Genomic DNA, 22,801 nt, shown 5'->3' with positions numbered 1-22,801 from the left:
TTTTATTTTAACGTTCACGCCGTTCACCGTACAGTATCATTAACATTTTATTTTAACCTGTTAAGGACCAATGACATAACGTTACATCATGAGTCCGCTCCCGATCTATAACGCGGGGCCACGGCCTCTAACAACAGCCGGGACCCGTGGCTAATAACGCGCGGCATTTATCGCGGTGCTGCACGCTATTAACCCTTTAGACGCTGCGTTCAAAGTTGAACGCCGCGTCTAAAGTGAAAGTGAAAGCATGCCGGTTAGCTCAGGGAGCTGTTCGGGATAGCCGTGGCGAAATCGCGGCATCCCGAACAGCTTACAAGACAGCTGGAGGGTCTTTACCTGCCTCCTCGCTGTCCGATCGCCGAATGACTGCTCATTGCCTGAGATCCAGGCATGAGCAGTCAAGCGGCAGAATCATCGGTCACTGATTTCCTATGAGAAACCAGTGATCAATGTAAAAGATCAGTGTGTGCAGTGTTATAGGTCCCTATGGGAGCTATAACACTGCAAAAAAAAAAAAAAAGTGGAAAAAAAAGTGAATAAAGATCATTTAACCCCTCCCCTAATAAAAGTTTGAATCACCCCCCTTTTCCCATAATAAAAAAAAAAACACAGTGTAAATAAAAATACACATATATGGTATCGCCGCGTGCGGAAATGTCCGAATTATAAAAATATATCATTAATTAAACCGCACGGTCAATGGCGTCCAATCAATGCAAAAATGGTACCACTAGAAACTTCAGATCACGGTGGAAAAAATTAGCCCTTATACCGCCCCATACACTGAAAAATAAAAAAGTTATAAGGGTCAGAAGATGACAATTTTAAACTTATTAATTTTCCTGCATGTAGTTATGATTTTTTCCAGAAGATAAGGTATCATTTTTACCGAAAAATTTACTACGTAGAAACGGAAGCCCTGAAAAGTTACAAAATGGCGTTTTTTTCTAAATTTTGTCTCACAATGATTTTTTTTCCCGTTTCGGCGTAGATTTTTGGGTAAAATGACTGATGTCATTACAAAGTAGAATTGGTGGCGCAAAAAATAAGCCATCATATGGATTTTTAGGTGCAAAATTGAAAGAGTTTTTTAAAGGCAAGGAGTAAAAAACGAAAATGCAAAACTGAAAAACCCCTGGCCCTTAAGGAGTTAATAGCTGGGATATTTATGCACGCGGCGATACTAAATATGTATATAAAATATATATTTTTTTTACACTTTTTGGGGGTAAAATAGGGAAAATGGGACAATTAAAGTTTTTATTGGGGGAGGGGGGGTTTTCAAATTTTTTTTACTTTTATTTTTTACTTTTATTTTTACACTTTAATAGTCCCCATAGGGGATTATTTATAGCAATCATTCGATTGCTAAGACTGTTCAGTTCTATGTATAGGACATAGCACTGATCAGCATTATCGGTCATCTTCTGCGATCCGATCATCCATTTAAAGTACCGCGATGCTGCAGATGCCGTGATCTGTATTGATCACGACATCTGAGGGGTTAATGGCGGATATCCGCACGATCGCGGATGTCCGCCATTCCGGGCGTTAAGTACCAGCTCACCAGGACGTACATTTACGTCCTGTGTTGTTAAAGGGGGTACTCGGTGGAAAATATATATTTTTTTCTTTTTAAATCAACTGGTGCCAGAAGGTTAAACAGATTTGTTAATTACTTCTAATAAAAAATCTTAATCCTTCCAGTACTTATTAGCTGCTGAATTCTACAAAATAAAATATTTTCTTTTTGGAACAAAGTGCTCTCTGCTGACATCTCTGTCCTTTTCAGGAACTGTCCAGAGCAGCATATGTTTGAAATGGGGATTTTCTCCTACTCTGGACAGTTCCTAAAATGGACAGAGATGTCAGCAGAGAGCACTGTGCTCGTGATGTCAGCAGAGAGCTCTGTGTTCCAAAAAGAAAATAATTTCCTCTGTAGTATTCAGCAGCTAATAAGTACTGGAAGGATTAAGACTTGGGGACCGAGCCCCTTTTGACCAGAGCATTTTTAGCAATTCTGACCACTGTCACTTTAAGCATTAATAACTCTGAGATGCTTGTACTTACGAATTTGATTTAGAGACTGTTTTTTCGTGACATATTCTACTTTATGTTAGTGGTAAATTTTTGTCGATACTTGCATAATGTCTTGGTGAAAAATTACAAAATTTCATGAAAAATTTGAAAACTTAGCATTTTTATAACTTTGAAGCTCCCTGCTTGTAAGGAAAATAGACATTCCAAATAAATTATATATCAATTTACATATACAATATGTCTACTTTATGTTTGCATCATAAAGTTGATATGTTTTTACTTTTGGAAGACATCAAAGGGCTTCAAAGTATAGCAGCAATTTTCAATTTTTTCAAGTAAATTTCAAAATCATAATTTTTCAGGGACCAGTTCAGTTTTGAAGTGAACTTGAGGGTCTTTATGTGAGAGATACCCCATAATGGACCCCATTATGAAAACTGCACCCCTCAAAGTATTCAAAATGACATTCAGAAAGTTAGTTAACAGTGTAAGTGTGTAGTGTATATGTAGTGTTTTACTCTTTATTTAGGGTTAGTGTAGTGTAGTGTTTTTAAGGTACATTCACACAGGCGGGGGTTTACAGGGAGTTTCCCGCTACAGCTGAAAATTTGCCGCCTCTCAAACTTGAAGCGGGAAACTTGCTGTAAAACCCCGCCCATGTGAATGTACCCTGTACATTTACGTGGGGGGGGGGGGGGGGTTGGCAAAACTACATCTCCCAGCATGCACTAACAGACCGTGCATGCTGGGAGTTGTAGTTATGCAACAGCTAGAGGCACACTGGTTGGGATAGGGAAACACTGAGTTAGGTAACAGACTACCGCAGTGTTTGCGCACCACTGTGTTTCCTAACTCAGTGTTTCCTAACCCATGTGCCTCCAGCTGTTGCAAAACTACAACTCCCAGCATGCATGGTCTGTCAGTGCATGCTGGGAGTTATAGTTTTGCAACAGCAGGAGGCACACGGGTTGGGAGACACTGAGTTAGGAAACAGACAATATTTCCCAACCAGTGTGCCTCCAGTTGTTGCAATACTACAACTCCCAGCATGCCCAGACAGGGCATGTTGGGAATTGTAGTATTGCAACAACTGGAGGAGAACAGTTTGGAGACCCCTGTGTAGTGGTCTCCAAACTGTAGCCCTCCAGATGCTGCAATACTTCAACTCCAAGCATGCCCAGGCATACTGGGAGTTGTGGTTCGGCAACATCTGAAGGGCCAGATGTTGCCGAACTACAACTCCCAGCATGCCTGGACAGTCTCGGCTTGGTTTGAATTGACATCTGTTGCGCTACAGTTTGGAGACCACTGTCCTTCCAGATGTTGCAAAACTACAACTCCCAGCATGCCTGGACTGTCTGGGCATGCTGAGAGTTGTAGTTTTGCAACATCTGGAAGGATAGTTTTCTCCAAACTGTGGCCCTCCAGATGTTGCAAAACTACAACTCCCAGCATGCCCAGATGGCTGTCTGGGCATGCTGGGAGTTGTAGTTTTGAAACTCCTACAAGCAGCAGTGAATATCCCTTATCGCCAATCTTCACTGCTGCATCTGGGACACCGCCGCCGCTGCCTCCACTTGCCTGCCGCCTCCTGTCAGCCGCCGATCCCTGGTCCCTGCGTTAACCAGGTAACTGCCACCGGCGGTCCCCGCCGCATTCACGGCCCCCGCACATCGCCGCCATCTTCCCCATTCTGTGACGGCATCCAGGGGCAGGCAGAGCGGGATAAATTAACTTTCATCCCCCACCCGTGCCCCGCGATTCGCCGGTCAGTCCTCATTGGCCAATCACAGGGGATAGGAGGAGGTGGCACCCTGCCACCTCGCTCCTATCCTTCAGGATGATTGGGACTGTCTCTGACAGCTCCGATAATCCCTATTTTCGGGCTATCAGGTCATCAGAGACCCGGTCAGCCCGGAATCGCCGATCGCGGAATCGCTGAATCTATCGCCGACATGGGGGGGGTCTCAGGACCCCCCCAGGCATTTGTACGGGATGCCTGCTGAATGATTTCAGCAGGCATCCTGTTCCGATTCCCGTCCGGCTAGCGGCGGGGATCGAAATTCCCACGGGCGTACAGGTACACTCTTGGTTCTTAAGTACCAGGGCGCAAGTCTGATTCCAAGATTGTTTTTTCATGACATATTCTACTTTATATTAGTGGTAAAGTTTTGTCGATACTTGCATCATTTCTTGGTGAAAAATTCCAAAATTTCATGAAAAAAATTGAAAATTTAGCATTTTTCTAACTTTGAAGCTCTCTGCTTGTAAGGAAAACAGATATTCCAAATAAATTATATATTGATTTTCATAAAATATGTCTACTTTATGTTGACATCATAAAGTTGACATGTTTTTACTTTTGGAAGACATAAGAGGGCTTCAAAGTTCAGCAGCAATTTTCAAATTTTTCACAAAATTTTCAAAGTCGGAATTTTTCAGGGACCAGTTCAGTTTTGAAGTGGATTTGAGGGGTCTTCATATTAGAAATACCCCATAAATCACCCCATTATAAAAACTGCACCCCCAAAGTATTCAAAATGACATTCAGAAAGTGTGTTAAATGTTCTTATAGACCCAGTTTTTGAAATTTTACAAGGGGTAAAAGGAGAAAAAGCCCCCCAAAATTTGTAACCCAATTTCTCTCGAGTAAGGAAATACCTCATAGGTGGATGTCAAGTGCTCTGTGGGTGCACTACAAGGCTCAGAAGGGAAAGAGCGACAATGGGATTTTGGTGAGTAAGTTTTTCTGAAATGGTTTTTGGGAGGCATGTCACATTTAGGAAGCCCCTATGGTGCCAGAACGGCAAAAAAAAACTACACCCCTCAAGGAACGTAACAAGGGGTCCATCGAGCCTTAACACCCCACAGGTGTTTGACGACTTTTCGTTAAAGTCGGATGTGTAAATGAAAATAAATAAAAAAAATTCACTAAAGTGCAGTTTTTCCCCCCCCCAAATTTACCATTTTTACAAAGGGTAATAGGAGAAATGCCCCCCAAAATTTGTAACCCCATCTCTTCTGAGCATGGAAATACCCCATTTTAGGACATGAAATGCTCTGCGGGCGAACTACAATGCTCAGAAGAGGAGTCACATTTGGCTTTTGGAAAGCAAATTTTTACAAGGGGTAATAGGAGAAAATGCCCCCCCCCAAAAAATTTGTAACCCCATTTCTTCTCAGCATGGAAATACCCCATGTGTGGATGTCAAGTGCTCTGCTGGCGCACTACAATGTTCAGCAGAGGAGCACCATTGAGCTTTTAGAGAGAATTTGTTTGGAATGGAAGTCAGGGGCCATGTGCGTTTAAAAAGCCCCCCCGTGGTGCCAGAACAGTGGACCTCCCCACATGTGACCCAATTTTGGAAATTACACCCCTCGCAGAATTGAATAAGGGGTGCAGTGAGCATTTGCACCCCAATGGAGTTTTACAGATCTTTGGAACAGTGGGCTGTGCATGTGAAGAACGTCATTCTTCATTTTCATGGACCACTGTTCCAAAAATCTGTCAGATACCTGTGGGGCCTAAATGCTCACTGTACCCCTTATTACATTCCGTGAGGGGTGTAGTTTCCAAAATGGGGTCACATGTGGGGGGGTCCATTGTTCTGGCACTATGGGAGCTTTGTAAACACACATGGCCTTCAATTCCGGACATATTTTCTCTCCAAAAGCCCAATGTCGCTTCTTCTATTCTGAGCATTGTAGTTCGCCCGCAGAGCACTTTACATCCACATGTGGGGTATGTTCTTACTCAGAAATAATGGGGTTACAAATTTGGGAAAATGTGAAAATGAAAAATGTTGGATAACACCAGCATTTTAGTGGAAGAAAAAAAAGTTTTCTTCATTTTCCTATCCAACTTTAACGAAAATTTGTCAAGCACCTGTGGGGTGATAAAGGGGTTCTCCCACCCTAGACATCTTATCCCCTAGCCAAAGGATAGGGGATAAGATGTCTGATCGCGGGGGTCCCGCCGCTGGGGACCCCCACGATCAGACATCTTATCCCCTATCCTTTGGATAGGGGATAAGATGTCTAGGGTGTAAGTACCCGTTTAAGGCTCACTATACCCCCTTGTAACATTCCGTGAGGGGTGTAGTTTCCAAAATGGGGTCACATGTGGGTATTTATTTTTTTGCATTTATGTCAGAACCGCTGTAAAATCAGCCACCCCTGTGCAAATCACCAATTTAGGCCTCAAATGTACATAGTGCGCTCTCACTCCGGAGCCTTGTTGTGCGCCCGCAGAGCATTTTACGCCCACATATGGGGTATTTCTGTACTCAGGAGAAATAGCGTTACAAATTTTTTTTTTTTTTACACAAACAGGCTGGTGTAGACCCCAACTTTTCTTTTTCATAAGGGGAAAAAAGGAGAAAAAGCCCCCTAAAACTTGTAGTGCAATTTCTCCCGAGTACGGAAATACCCCATATGTGGCCCTAAACTGTTTCCTTGAAATATGACAGGGCTCCCAAGTGAGAGAGCGCCAAGAGCATTTGAGGACTAAATTAGGGATTGCATAGGGGTGGACATAGGGGTATTCTACTCCAGTGATTCCAAAACAGGATGCCTCCAGCTGTTGCTAAACCTCCAGTATGCCTGGACAGTCATTGGCTGTCCGAAAATGCTGGGAGTTGTTGTTTCGCAACAGCTGGAGGCACCGTTTTGGAAATACTGCTGTACGATACATTTTCATTTTTATTGGGGGGGGGGGGGGGGGACAGTGTAAGGGGGTGTACATGTAGAGTTTTACCCTTTATTATGAGTTAGTGTCGTGAAGTGTTTTTAGGGTACAATCACACGGGCGGGGGTTTACGTTGAGTTTCCCGCTAGGAGTTTGTGATGCGGCGGAAAATTTGCCACAGCTCAAACTTGAAGCAGGAAACTCACTGTAAACCTGCCCGTGTGAATGTACCCAGTAGTCACATGGGGGGGGACGACAAACCTCCAGCTATTACAAAACTACAACTCCCAGCATGCACTGACAGACCGTGCATGCTGGGATTTGTAGTTTTGCAACAGCTGGAGGCACACTGGTTGGAAAACCTTCAGTTAGATTCTGTTCCTTAACTCAGTATTTTCCAACCGGTATACCTCCAGCTGTTGCAAAACTACAACTCCCAGCATGTACTGATCACAGAAGGGCATGCTGGGACATGTAGTTGCATACCTCCAGCTGTTGCATAACTACAACTCCCAGCATGCCAAGACAGCTGGTTGGGCATGCTGGAAGTTGTAGTTTTGCAATATCTGAAGGGCCACAGTTTAGAGACCACTGCACAGTGATCTCCAAACTGTGGTCCTCCAGATGTTGCAAAACTACAAATCCCAGCATTCCCAGACAGCAAACTGCAGTGTGGGCATGCTGGGAGTTGTAGTTTTGCAATATCTAGAGGGCCACAGTTTAGAGACCACTGCACAGTGATCTCCAAACTGTAGCCCTCCATCTGTTGCAAAACTACATATCCCAGCATCCCCAAACAGCTGTCTGGGCATGCAGGGAGTTGTAGTTTTGCAACATCTTAAGGGCAACAGTTTAGAGACCACTGTATAGTGGACTCAAACTGTAGCCCTCCAGATGATGCTAGGCAACTCACCAGCTTCTGCAGTCTGAACCAGGGAGCCAGCCACATGTCATCGCCGCCGGCATCCCGGTCCGGCAGCAGGCATCCCGGTCTGTTCCCCGTCAAGCGGGGACGGAAATTCCCATGGGCATACAGGTACGCCCTTGGTCCTTAAGTACCAGCGAGCAAGGGCGTACCCATACGCCCATATGGTCCTTAAGGGGTTAAGATGCATTCACCGTTCTACAAGATTTGGAGCTGAAGACTCCTGGTATTGTTGCTCCCTTAGTATCTGCACACAACTTTTCCTGGCGATCTGCATTTTGGGCAGCCATCTTTAGACCAGACACTGTAATGAGATGTAAGAAATGAACAACCTGCCCTGTATAATAGAAGCAGTGAAAAACTTCTGGGGTTGTCTGATGATACGGTTCTTATTCAGATGTTTTTTCAACACTTGCTTTAACAACTAGCATTTTTTATTTTTTGCAGTAAACTAAATTCTGTGTGATAACACGTCATAATTTGGTTAAAGTGGGGAAGAGACTATTACTAAACTAATCAGAATGGAACTTGGTTTCACATTCAGTTCTGAAAATGCAAGAAAATATCAGATTACCATTTTTTTTTCTATAATAGCAAGGAGACATTTACTTCTAGTTACTGTTCATGTTAAAATCCTTACCAATGTTCACAATGGCTCCATCTTGCTGCTGGACCATACCCCTCAATGCCACTTTACATGTGTACATTGATCCAATGAGATTAACAGATAGTTGAGACAGTATGTCTTCTGTCTTGGTTCTTAATAACAACGCATCTCTGAAACAGAAAGGACATAAGTTAGCGCTAAAACTTTTTTCTGTAATACAGTTAAACAAATAAACTGATGAAAATATGCATATGTAATATATCTTTATATTACACACACACACACACACACACACACTGCCTCCCGTAGTAAATATATTGTAGCATCCAAACAAATGCCCAAAATTAACACATCTGAGTTTGAGCACATAAAACCACTGACACAGTGTAATAGGTATATAAGTTGTTGGTGCCTTTATTCCTCCCAAAAATGACTTATGTGGTCCCAGTGTATCAAAGAGGCATGGCTTGGGGTTATGTTAAGCCCCGGGCCTCAACGCCTCTCTCCATGAACATTACACCAGCACCCTGTTTGAGTGACACGGAGGGATTGCCTACCAGCCACAACACTTGCAAATCCTGTGCATACTCTAAAATAGAGATTTGGGCACACGCGCAGTGAGTCAACTCAAACTTATCACTCGTGTGCCGCATTCACCTTTCACAGCACCTGTTTTTTTAACACAGGTTACTGCTGGCAAATCGCAGGGGAAAGGTGTTGCGGCCTGGAGCACAGTGGACCCCAGGGATCACATAAAAGTTGTTTTCTAAGGGGGAAAAGGCCTTCAACAACTTATATAAAGGTATGACATTAGCGATCGCACTGTGTCATCGATTTTATGTACTCTAACAGAGAAGCACAATGACAGACGCACTTAAAGGAGTTATCCAGGAAAAACTTTTTTTTTATATATATCAACTGGCTCCAGAAAGTTTAACAGATTTGTAAATTACCTCTATCTAAAAAATCTTAATCCTTTCAGTACTTATGAGCTGCTGAAGTTGAGTTGTTCTTTTCTGTCTAAGTGCTCTCTGATGACACCTGTCTTGGGAACTGTCCAGAGTAGAAACAAATCCCCAAAGCAAACCTCTTCTGCTCTGTGCAGTTCCAGAGACAAGCAGAGATGTCAGCAGAGAGCACTGTTGCCAGACAGAAAAGAACAACTTAACTTCAGCAGCTGATAATTATTGGAAGGATAAAACATTTTTTAATAGAAGTAATTTATAAATCTGTTTAACTTTCTGGAGCCAGTTGATATAAAAAAATAAAAAGTATTATTTTTTTCCTGGAATACCCCTTTAAGGGAAAGATTTATAAAAACCTGTGCAGAGGAAAAGTGGAACAGTTGCCCATTGCTGGATAGAAGGGCCAATCCCTAAACACAAGTAGGGTGCAAAGTAAAAATGTGATAAAAATAACATACATGTGATCATAGAGCAAGAGCTGCCATATATAAATACTGCACACCTAAATGAATCAGAATACAAATGTAAACTTAATTTAGTATACTCAAACTGACAAAAACAGAAACTCCACAGACAAATTAAAAAACGATTAAGATGGAAGAAAATGAATATGAACCTCTACACAAGTACACTAGTACAATAATGCAATAAATATAATAATAAATATTAGTTACATCCTAAAACCTCCCAAAGTCTAATGTTGAAATCCCAATAAAAAAAATAAAAAAAATTATATATATATATATATATATATATATATAGATAGATATATACACACATAGACATGTATACAATAGGGTTAAATGAAACACTATGAATAAAAGAAGCCATCTGATTTTGACACATCTCCCCCCCCCTAAATGCTTACCCAGAATTACTTTGCAGTCTAGAACTGAATGCATAAGGCTTGATTCACACATACCGTACATTGGGTGCTACACAGTCAATTGCTGCAGTTTGGCAGTGTGTTCGCCTCTGACAACCATGCAGCCAAGAAATGAATCCAAAATTCACAGAAATTAGCTGTAAAAAAGGGAGAAATTCTGCAATGGGTTTACACTATGTGTGAACCCATCCTAAGAAATGTCACCAGATTAGGGTTGGGTCATGAGTCAAACATAATGTAAAACAACTTTAAAAGGGGTTATCCCAAAGTTTTTGGTCTGTGGCTGTCACTCAGTGAAAGGGCAAGAATCTATAAACAATCTCCTGTCATGGGTTAAATACCAGTGATGGTTCTTTAAATTGTTTCAGAAGTGCAACCCACCCAATTACTGTATGCAAAAATATCAGCCTAGATGTATAAAGTAACTAGCTGTGTTGCCCGGATTTTCCTTCCTAATCCTTGTTGGGGAGGAAAATAAACAAAAGGAGGAAACTTTTGACTTCATATCCTGTCCTCATATATTGTTGTCATATCCCAACCCCATATCCCGTCCTCATTTCCCATCCTCCTATCTTGACCTCCTATCCCGACCTCCTATCCCGACCCGTAATATGTGTACCAGGTATTGAAATATATCCAGCCGTACGGAAGTTATGTGGGAACATACATTTCCCATTGATTTGCATGGGACTTTAAACAAAAACCCCGACCCTCACAAATGGGGGTAGTTAAGGGTTAAATTAACTATCCTGTATTTTAAGTGGACATATAAGTAACATGTGACCAAGTATTATTGAAATATCTCCAGCCGTTTGGAAGTTATGCAGTAACATATTTCCCATAGACTTGCATGGGACTTTAAACATAAGCCCCACCCCTGGCAAATGGGGGTGATTAAGGGTTAAATGACCTATCCTATGTTTGTTGTTGACATATAAGTAACATGTGTGCCAAGATTCATGTTAATATCTTTAGCCGTTTGGGCGTGATGCTGGAACATACGCACACACATTGAGTTTTATAAAATATATATATATATATATATATATATATATATACACATACACACCAGCTGAGTACCCGGCGTTGCACGGTTTCTCCTTCCTAATACTTGTTGGGGAGGAAAATAAACAAAGAAGGAAACTTTTGACTTCATATCATGTCCTCATATATCGTTGTCATAACCCAACCCCATATCCCGTCCTCCTATCTTGACCTCCTCTCCCTTCCTCATATCTCGACCTCCTATCGCGACCTCCTATCTCGACCTATCCCGTCCTCCTTTCCAGTCCTCCTATCGAGACCTCCTATCCCGTCCTCCTATCCCTACCCATAATATGTGTACCAGGTATTGAAATATCTCCAGCCGTACGGAAGTTATGTGGGAACATACATTTCTGCGCAATTGGATTAAAGCTGTTCGTTACCTACCTGGCTTCACTGGTTCCCTTCTTGGTCAGCGCCTGTATTCCTGTACCCTTGAAGTTTGCTACATATATCCCTATTGTCTTCGGGAAGGCTGCAGACCGACATTACTACGTTAAACGCATATCCTTGTTGTGTGGGAATTTGCACAACTTGGCAGGGTGAGCCTTCATTTTACCCTTCCTCCCCACACACCTGTGATCCCGTTGATTCTCCACAAGGGAGCGCCTGTTCTTCTTTTGTTTTACACATTGATTTGCATGGGACTTTAAACAAAAACCCTGACCCTCACAAATGGGGGTAGTTAAGGGTTAAATCACCTATCCTATGATTGGTGTTGACATATAAGTAACATGTGTGCCAAGTTTCATGTTAATATCTTTAGCCGTTTGGACGTGATGCTGGAACATACACACACACATTGGGGGACATGTATCATTATTTGTGTATGGTAGAAGCATTTTACCCCTTTTCCCGAATTCTAAATTATGTGCAGAAGCGCTAAATTTATCAATCAAGTGCAATGAGCTTCATAAATTGCGGGTAAATATAGTAATCTCCTAAATCCACTCTTTGGAAAATAGAATCAATGATTTAGAGCATCTTGCTACGTTAAGTCCAAGATGGCTTATATTTGCGCAAAAAAAACAGCTCTTGCGGCAAAATTTTTGGTGTAAAAAAAAAGTACGCAGTTAATAAATCCATGTGTACTATAGATGTCACTCCAAGGTACCCTGATTCAGCCACATCTGGAGGACATGCTCTACCAAAACGTGCGCAAAAAAATTGCGCAAAAAAAGGGCTTGCGCAAAATTTTGCGCAAAAAAATACACACAAAACAGGGGTAAAATCTTTGATACATGTCCCCCATTGAGTTTTATATATATATATATATATATATATATATATATATATATATATATATATATATATATATATATACTAGCTGAGTACCCGGCGTTGCCCGTTTTTTCCTTCCTAATCCTTGTTGGGGAGAACAATCAACAAAGGAGGAAGCTTTTGACTTCAAATCCCATCCCCATATATTGTTGTCATATCCCAACCCCATATCCCGTCCTCATACCCCGACCTCCTATCCAGTCCTCCTATCCCGACCTCCTATCTCGACCTCCTATCCCGACCTCCTATCTTGACCTCCTATCCAGACCTCCTATCTCGTCCTCCTATACCGACCTCCTACTCCGACCTCCTATCTCGTCCTCATATCCTGTCCTTCTACCCCGACCTCCCATCCTGTCCTCATATCCCGACCTCCTATAACGTCCTCCTATCCCGACTCGTAATATGTGTACCAGGTAATGAAATAGCTCCAGCCGTCCGGAAATTACATGGGAACATACATTTCCCCTTGATGTGACCAAGTATTATTGAAATATCTCCAGCCGTTTGGAAGTTATGCAGTAACATATATTTCCCATAGACTTGCATGGGACTTTAAACATAAGCCCCGCCCCTGGCAAATGGGGGTGAGTAAGGGTTAAATTACCTATCCTATGTTTGTTGTTGACATATAAGTAACATGTGCCAAGTTTCATGTTAATATCTTTAGCCGTTTGAAAGTTTTTGTGGAACATACACACATACATACATACATACATACATACACACACGTTGAATTTTATATATATACATATATATATATATATATATATATATATATATATATATATATAGTTACCATGTATTTGGGGCTGGTCCATACCTAGGAGTAGAACAAAGGAGACTAATTCTTACATTTCATCCCGCAATGTAATAGGTCACCAAGTAAAATCTTTACTGACTGTTGGTGTCATAAACACAATGCAATAAGTCAGTATTGAAGTGACACATTCTCTTGGATGTGGCTCCCCCAAGTGGTGTTTATTGGAACTACACATTTGATTATACACAGTCAAAAATATAAGTTACTTAAAGATTTAAAGCATTACTATCATTATAAAAAAAAACTTTTGATCAATCGGGGTCTCAGTGCTTCACTTCCAGCTCAGAATTCAGCCCATCTGATTGCAGGTGACAGCTATTTAGACTATAATGGAGCCCTCACCTACAATCAAACAGGATGAGCATGGGAGTGAAGCGCGTTATTGCAGGGCAAAGAAGTAAATGGATTTAAGAAAATAAATTGACAGAATTCACATCCATATGGTTGCAAACAGCCATGATAGTGTTTATACTGCCCTTTTTCTATGAAGCTATTCCACTGTAGCAATTCCCCAATTAGTTTGTATTTCATACAATAAAGTTTCACCAAATGTATGGCTTAATATCCTGTATATAATGGTAAATATTGTTAGCAAATAGAGATTAGTTCCTTGGCTGAGTGCAGAGTTATGTAGCAGGAGTGGGCCGCAGGGAGAAGGCGGGGCCTGGGCTCCTTGCATGACACTGTGCTCAGAGGATCACTGGCTGAGACGGGACATCGCTGCGGCCAGCTTTTTTTCCTGGGGGAAAAAGGGAATCTGCTGCCATAATAATACAGTATTACATAGAGACCATCAAAACCTATAGACAGCCAAATAAAACATGGTCATGCCAGTTTCTCAGAAGTGTGAGCTGCTCTTTAGAGTGGGTCCTGAGTGGGCATACAGATACAGACCATATAGTTATGACAACCATATTTAAAACCTGCCTTGATTCACCAGTCACTTTGCAGAATGTGACAGTCCTACTTACCCTTCCCTAACCAATTTTTTTTGTTCCTTTTTTTCCTTTTACCCCATTACTTAGCTCCTTACCCCAGCACAGATAGGCCCACTCTCTTTATTTCATTTCTATTACCTATTGGTTTCTACAATCTCTTTGCCCCTAAAAATTATGTAGTTTTTCTTTTAACCCATCCAGGATGAAGGGCATCGGTATGCCCTCACGTCCTGGGACTTAAGGACCAAGGGCGTGCCTGTATGCCCTCGGCGTTTCCGTTCACTGTCTATAATCGGGCGGTGAACGGAATGGGATGCCTGCTGAAATCATTCAGCAGGCATCCCGTGCCAACGTCTTTGGGGTCCTGAGATCTGTGGCAATTCCAGGTCATATGGGTCTCCGGTGACCCGGAAAATAAAGGATGATTGGGGCTGTCCCCCTGAAGGGTTAGGAGTGAGGTAACAGGGGTGCCACCCCTCCTATCCCTGCTATTGGTCAGTCAGAAGCGACTGACCAATAGCAGATCGGGGGCGGGGGGGTTAAAGTTTGGTTCCCCCACTCTGCTCACTCACGGTAGTCCGGGCAGAACCGTCCTGCAAGCGGCGGCAGCGGAGGTCCCTTACCAGTGGCGACCATTGGCAATCCTCTCCCTGGTGTGGCGGCGGCGATAAGGTGCGGCTCCCGGGTACGGCGATGTTGCCTCCAGATGTTGCAAAACTACAAATCTCAGCATGCCCAGACAGCCATTTGGGCATGCTGGAATTTGTAGTTTTGCAACATCTGGGGGGCCACAGTTTGGAGATCACTGTGCGGTGGTCTCTAAACCGTGGCCCTCTAAATCTTGCAAAACTACAACTCCCAGCATGCACGAACAGCAATCAGCTGTCTCGGCATGCTGGGAGTTGTAGTTGCGTGCCTCCAGCTGTTGCATAACTACAACTCCCAGCATGCCCTTCAGCAATCAGTACATGCTGGGAGTTGTAATTTTTCAACAGCTAGAAGCACACTGGTTGGAAAATACTGAGTTAGGTAACAGAACCTAACTCAAGGTTTTCCAACCAGTGTGCCTCCAGCTGCTGCAAAACTACAACTTCCAGCATGCACGGTCTGTCTTTGTATGCTAGGTGTTGTAGTTTTGAAACAGCTGGAGGTTTGTCCCCCCCCCCCCTTAAATTTTTTTCACTAACATGCTGGTGTTGTCCCATACTTTTTATTTTCACAAGAGGTAAAAGGAAAAAAAGGACTCCCAAAATTTGTAACGCAATTTTTTCCTGAGTACGGAAATACCCCATATTTGGATGTTAAATGCTCTGCGGATGCACAACAGGGCTCAGGAGTGAGAGTGCACTATGTACATTTTGAGGCCTAAACTGGTGCTTTGCACAGGGGTGGCTGCTTTTACAGCAGTTCTGACATAAACGCAAAAAAATAAATACCCACATGTGACCTCATTTTGGAAACTACATACCTCACGGAACGTAACAAGGGTTATAGAGAGCCTTAACACCCCACAGGTGTTTGATGAATTTTCGTTAAAGTTGGAGGTAAAAATGAAGAAAAAATATATTTTTTTGCACTTTTTCATTTTCACAAGGGAAAATAGGAAAAAAAGGCTGCCAAAATTTGTAACCCCATTTCTTCTGAGTAAGAACATACCCCATATGTGGACATAAAGTGCTCTGCGGGTGAACTACAATGCTCAGAAGAGAAGGAGCTTTATTGGGCTTTAGGAGAGAGAATTTGTTTGGAATTGAAGGCCATGTACGTTTACAAAGCCCCCATAGTGCCAGAACAGTGGACCCTCCCCCACATGTGACCCCATTTTGGAAACTACACCCCTCTCGGAAGGTAATAAGGGGTACAGTGAGCATTTATGCCCCACAGGTGTCTGACAGATTTTTGGAACAGTGGTCTGTGAAAATGAAAAATGTAATTTTTTATTTGCACAGCCCCGACTTCCATTCCAAACAACTTCCCTCTCCAAAAGCTCAATGACGCTCCTTCTCTTCTGAGCATTGTAGCTCGCCCGCAGAACACTTTACATCCATCCACATATGGGGTATTTCTATACTCAGAAGAAATGGTGTTACAAATTTTGGGGGTCATTTTCTCCTATTACCCCTTGTAAAAATGTAAAATTTGGGGAGAAACCAGCGTTTAATTGAAACATTTTTTTTTTTACATTTACACATCCGACTTTAACGAAAAGTCATCAAACACCTGTGGGTTGTTAAAGCTCACTGTACCCCTTTCTATGTTCCTTGAGGGGTGTGGTTTCCAAAATAGTATGCCATGTAGGTGTTTTTTGCTGTTCTGGCACCATAGGGGCTTCCTAAATGCCACATGCCCCCCAAATACCATTTTAGCTAAATTTGTTTTCCAAAAGCCAAATGTGACTCCTTCTCTTCTGAGCATTGCAGTGTGCCAGTATTGCACTTGATGTCCACATATGGGGCATTTCCATACTCAGAAGAAATGGGGTTACAATTTTGATGGGGGCATTTTCTCCTATTACCCCTTGTAAAAATGTAACATTTTGGGAAAAAAACAGTATTTTAGTTAAAAAATAATAATTTTTTTCATTTACACATCCGACTTTAACGAAGTCATCAAACACCTGTGGGGTATTAAGGCTCACTGTACCCCTTATTACATTTTTTTTGCTGTTCTGGAACCATATGGGCTTCCTAAATGTGACATGCCCCCCACAAACCATTTCAGCAAAATTCACTCTCCAAAATACCATTGTCGCTCCTTCCCTTCTGAGCCCTCTACTACGCCAGCAGAGCACTTTAGATCCACATATGAGGTATTTCCTTACTCGAGAGAAATTGGGTTACAAATTTCTGGGGGGCTTTTGCTCCTTTTACCTCTTGTAAAATTTCAAAAAATGAGTATACAAGAGTGTAAAAAGTGAAGATTTTGAATTTTCTCCTTCACTTTGTTGCTATTCCCGTGAAAAACCTAAAGGGTTAACACGCTTTCTGAATGTCATTCTGAATACTTTGAGGAGTGCAGTTTTTATAATTAAGTCATTTATGGGGTATTTCTAACATGAAAGCCCCTCAAATCCACACAGAGCCCTGCCTGTCCTCAGTGCACAGAGCCCTGCCTGTCCTCAGTGCACAGAGCCCTGCCTGTCCTCAGTGCACAGAGCCCTGCCTGTCCTCAGTGCACAGAGCCCTGCCTGTCCTCAGTGCACAGAGCCCTGCCTGTCCTCAGTGCACAGAGCCCTGCTTGTCCTCAGTGCACAGAGCCCTGCTTGTCCTCAGTGCACAGAGCCCCTGATAGTCCTCAGTACACAGAGCCCTGCTAGTTCCACACTTCCTGTATTTGGACTCCTTACAGAGACACACATGCAGTAGTTTTAAGTTTAAAAATATACAAATTTTTTAACCAATGTATATTACAAATATACATATGTTATTTTCTACATTATATAAAAAGTTTTTGTTAATGACAGGTACACTTTAAAAAACACTTTAAAATATAACAAATGAGCCTTCTGTTCTGCTGTTTGGGAGTGAAAAAAAAAAAGATTGCTTACCTATTTATCCCGGCAGCATTGACTAGACAGTTGACGTTTCCAATTTTCTTCACAATCTCTTCAAATGTGCGCTGGACAGCTTGTTCTTGAGCTACATCACAGCTTAGAGCCAGGTGACCTATATAACAAATGATACACAACTATACCATGTACCAATACTAGATGAATTAGAAGGCTAAGAAATTACAGTGCAGCAGAGTCCCATTTATGTAAATGGCATTCCGTTTCACAGTCCACACTAAGGAATTTTAGCGGCAGGATTTCTGCCTTTGGAATGCAGCTAGTCTCTGCAGTTCTTTCAGCAGAATCCACATGTAATACATCGACATCTATAGGGACAGCAATGTTCACGCACTCCTAGTGCTGACTGATTAAGACAGCGCAGGAAACACTCGTATTTTCCATCCAAAATATTTTAGACTGGAGAATCCTTAATGTGAACCTGGCCTAAGGGTCTAGCATTTGTCATTACACAGCTTCCTCAGAACTTTTTTTGTGCATTGCAGTTCTAAAGCCCACTGACCCAGCCTCTACAGAATATGCATTGGGGACTGGGACAAGAAAGGTATTTTGTTGCCTGCAAGTCTGTGCAGAAATCATTTGTTGCCCTAACATACCAGCACCATACATTACTAAAGGTGTTGGTACAAGCAATATATGGAACTAAAATGATGGATAACAAATGCAATTAAGTTGTTAAAATAATAAATAAAAACATTTAAATTATAAACATTAGCCCTTATTTGCTATATGTGAGCACTCCTCCTAATTGCTTACAATTCTGAAGTATCTGTACCAACCTCCAAGCTCTTCGGTGGTGGCTTTGGCCGCATCCAGATTCCTGGATATAACAGCTACTTTATAATTCCTCTGAACTAACAACTTAGCAACAGCTTTTCCAATCCCCCTGGATCCTCCAAACACAGCACAAACTTTACTCATCTACAAAAAAATTATAAAGAAAATGTATTAGAGGAAGCAAACTACCTCCGGTACATCCCTTCCAATGTGGAAAACTGTTGTACTGCTCTTTTATTGCAATGTTCAGGGTCACATTTTGCCAGCAGTTTTTACTGGGAAAGACTTTGACATGTAATGTATCACAGGCGGTTCTGCCTGTCCTAACACATTTACATATATTACCATTTACCGGTACTTCAGGCTATGCACTCGGTTTACAGAAAATCATGTAAAAAGCAGCCTTTACCCTTTCCATAGCTTCAATACAGATGCTAGTAGATTGTAGATGCACCTGCCATCTCATATATGCCAAATCTCATTTACTAATAAAGGGAGGTAGATAGTAATATATACAACCCCCAACACACTATTCTATCCACTTGAAAATAGGGGTGTGAATCGCCAAGAATTTGGCGATACGATTCGAATTGCGATACCAGTGTGGCGATTCGATATATCCCGATATATTGGTATACCGTCTAGGTGACGATACATTGCGATATATCCCGATTCTGTCTAAAAAACAATGTCTTTTACACTTTCAGTAAAACTTAATATTTTTTTTAATACACTTTATTAGACTTTTAGGAGGAATCATTAGATTCCTCAGGCAGATGAATAGAGTTCTATTGAACTCCATTGATCTGCGATCCATTGATAGAGCCTAGTCAAGCTAGGCTCTATCAATGACAGAGCCACGGGACAGCAGGAAGCAGAGGTAAGCCCTCCGGCTACCTCTATAGTGGATCGCCCGCCCGCGATCGCACTGCAGAGGGGCAATCCACCCCACTAGCCCACCAGGGAGCATTCACAGATCCATTTAGACGCCGCTGTCAGCTTTGACAGCGGCGATCTAAAGGGTTAATAGCCAGCGATCTCCGCATGCTGGCTATTAGTGGCGGCCCCGGCTACTGAAAACAGCCGGGGGCTGCAGAGTATGGAGCGGGCACGAGTCCGGAGCCCGCTCCATACACTCCTCAGAGCGCCGCATGCTAGTTATTAGCGGCGGCCCCAGCTACTGAAAACAGCTGGGGGCTGCAGAGTATGGAGCGGGCAGGAGTCGGGAGCCCGCTCCATACACCCCTCTGAGCGCCGGATGCTGGATATTAGCGGCGGTGATGTATCAGCGACCCCCGGCTACTGAAATCAGCCGGGGGCCGCAGAGTACAGAGCGGGCACGAGTTGGGAGCCCGCTCCATACACCTAGAGCGACCCCGCGTCAGATCCGGCCCTGCTTGCACGAGCCGAAAAAATTCTCCTGCCCGGCTCCACAAATGTGGAATTTGTATCTCCTGACGCCCGGGACATGCTTCCACATCCCTAAAAGGATTGATTCAAAAATATTTTGAATCGATTCAGTGTCGCCAAATGAAAAATCGCGATAGTCGTGCGAATCGATTTTTTCCTTACATCCCTACTTGAAAGGGCTCAATACTCTTATTAACGTGGTCTGTAATATTTTTTTATTTACTGTATAGAAAAGTAACCCTGAATGGGTCAAAGCACAACAGCAGTGTGATTCCAGCCTAAGAGCGGTGAGATTATGGAACTTCTTGCCAGAGGAAGTGTTCATGGTGAAATCAATAACAGTTCAAAAGGGGCCTGGATGCATTACTGAAGAGTAATAACATTTCAAGTTATGGATAATATATTTATAGGAATAAACACAGCACCGTATGTACAACCTTCAGATTTTGTGTGGATTTATTTGTGCCATAAAATTACAGCACATGTGAACACTGTGAGGTGGAGATTATTTTGTACTTTTTTAAATGCAAACCACTGCATATCCATAAGTAATATGGACCAGCACAGTCTGATGGTGACATTTAGTCACTTTTTATATATTTTACAGAAAACAGAAAGTGTGGTATAAAACATATACTGGCATAAAACAGGGAAAATATAGTCACAATCAGACTCCATCAGGTCTGTTATTACCTATGGTTACATTGCAGGAAAATCTTATTGACACACACCAGGATCCACAACTGTGGATTTTACAGGAGAGGATCCGCACGTTCATATCTGCAGCAGATCTGGTGTGTGTAAAAACATCCTAAAGGCATCCAAATGTATACTAGCAGCAGAGCCCAGAAACCTCAATGGGACCTAAGCCACGTGTACATGTGTTTTAGTGATGACAGTTTGATATATCTTAGATATATTAATTATATTTACATTATATTATAGTGAGGAGTAATATTCAGTACATCTAATTTTACTTTTAACCCCTTAAGAACTCAGCCTATTTGGCCTTAAAGGGGTACTCCGCCCCTAGACTTCTTATCCCCTATTCAAAGGATAGGGGATAACATATCTGATAGCGGGGGTCCCTCCACTGGGGACGCCCGCGATCTCTCCTGCAGCACCCACTTGTCATTAGCTGCATGGGAGCAAAGATTGCTCATGACACACGATACAGGGGCCGGAGAAGCCGCCCTGCCCCCTCAATGTAAGCCTATGGGAGGGGGTGTGACGCCCGCCCCATCCAATAGACATGCATTGAGGGGGCGGGCATCTTGTCACAAGAGGCGGAGCCGTGAATCCACGATACTCCGGCCCTGTATCGTGTGTCATCAGACACAGATCGATCTTCGCTCTCGTGCAGCTAATGACAAGTGGGTGCTGCAGGACAGATAGCGGGGGTCCCCAGTTGCGGATAGGGGATAAGATGTCTAGGGGGCGGAGTACCCCTTTATGGACAAGGACAATTTTCATTTTTGCACTTCAGTTTTTTTTCCTCCTCCCCTTCTAAAAATCATAACACTTTTAATTTTGCACCTACAGACCCATATAAGGGCTTGTTTTTTGCATCACCAATTATTGAAATAGAAAAAAAAAAATGCCATTTTGTTAATTTTGGGAGCTTCCGTTTCTACGCAATTTTTTTTTTTAGTAAAAATGACACCTTACCTTTATTCTGTAGGTCCATACAGTTACAAGGATACCCAATTTATATAGGTTTTAATTTTATTTTACTACTACAAAAAAATTATAACTACATGCACCAAAATTTGTATGCTTAACCTGTTAAGTACGTAGGGCATACCTGTACACCCTACGCCCAATCCTGGTGTTTAAAACGGGGTCACACCGTGACCCTGCATCACACTGGGTTGGTCCCGGCTGCTATTCATAGCCAGGACCCTGGGCTAACAGTGTGCGGCACCGATCGTTGTGCCACGCACTATTAACCCTTCAGACGCGGCGATCAAAGTTGACTGCCATGTCTGAAAGTGAAAGTAAACGCTTCCTGGCAGCTCAGTCGAGCTGATCGGGACATCGCGATAAATCGCTACAGGGATGTGGAATTCCTATCGCCCGACGCCCGGGACATGCAGTTTTGGGCGCCAGGCAGGCAAGGGACAGACCTGACAAGCGCGGTGGCGATCTGCAGTCTGTATGGAGCGGGCACCCGACTCCTGCCAGCTCCATACTCTGCAGCCTCCGGCTGTAAAAACCTGTGTCCTCCGAAGCAGAGCAGGGGAGAAGAGAAGCTGTGTATTTGTCTTCTCTCCCCTGCTCTGCAGACGTGCGGGGGGAGATGGGGGGGCGTGGCTTCTTGCTCCCCGTGCAGAACTGCGTCCTCTGCCTTCACTCCCCCCAGCTGTAGGTTCGGAGAGTTGAGGGGAGGAGGCACGTCTGCACGGGGAGATGCATGCGGCGCTCACAGGGGAGTATGGAGCGGGCTCCGGTCTCCTGCCCGCTCCATACTCTGCAGCCCCCGGCTGTTCTCAGTAGCCGGGGTCCGCCGCTAATAGTCAGCATGCAGCGATCGCCGCGGCTGGCTATTAACCCTTTACAGCGGCGTTTAAAGGGACATGTGAATGCTCCCTGTTGGGCTAGTGGGGTGGATCGCCACAGCCCCCCCGGAGCGCGATCGCGGGGGGAGATCCACTATGGAAGTAGCCGGAGGGCTTACCTCTGCTTCTCTGGTGTCCGTGGCTCTGTCATTGATAGAGCCTGGCTGGACTAGGCTCTATCAATGGATCACAGAGCACACAGATTAATAGAACTCTATTCATCTTTCTGAGGAATCTAATGATTCCTCATATAAAAGTGTAAAAAAAAAAAAGTTTTAATAAAAGTTTGAAA

At 43.1% G+C, this 22,801-nt stretch overlaps 1 protein-coding gene across 6 annotated transcripts in view; it reads right to left on the bottom strand.

Annotated features, from left to right (window-relative positions):
* The window catches only part of CBR4 (carbonyl reductase 4), a 46,491-nt gene that overhangs the window by 11,188 nt on the left and 12,502 nt on the right, over positions 1 to 22,801 (bottom strand). For 5 of the 6 annotated variants that reach the window (XM_056561030.1, XM_056561017.1, XM_056561048.1 and 2 more), the window contains exons 2-4: positions 18,544 to 18,685; positions 17,744 to 17,861; positions 8,293 to 8,429 (exon numbers count right to left, since the gene is read on the bottom strand). In XM_056561030.1, the coding sequence (XP_056417005.1) occupies positions 8,293 to 8,429; positions 17,744 to 17,861; positions 18,544 to 18,685 (397 nt within the window). Of the gene's footprint in view, positions 1 to 7,846; positions 7,957 to 8,292; positions 8,430 to 17,743; positions 17,862 to 18,543; positions 18,686 to 22,801 lie in introns of all 6 variants that reach the window. The other variant, XM_056561021.1, reaches the window with a different exon arrangement.

This window comes from Hyla sarda, chromosome 1, assembly GCF_029499605.1.
Source record: "Hyla sarda isolate aHylSar1 chromosome 1, aHylSar1.hap1, whole genome shotgun sequence".
In the NCBI taxonomy this organism is placed as follows: Eukaryota; Metazoa; Chordata; class Amphibia; order Anura; family Hylidae; genus Hyla; species Hyla sarda.
Note: the sequence above shows the minus strand (reverse complement) of the source record. Positions and strands in the feature narration are given on the sequence as shown.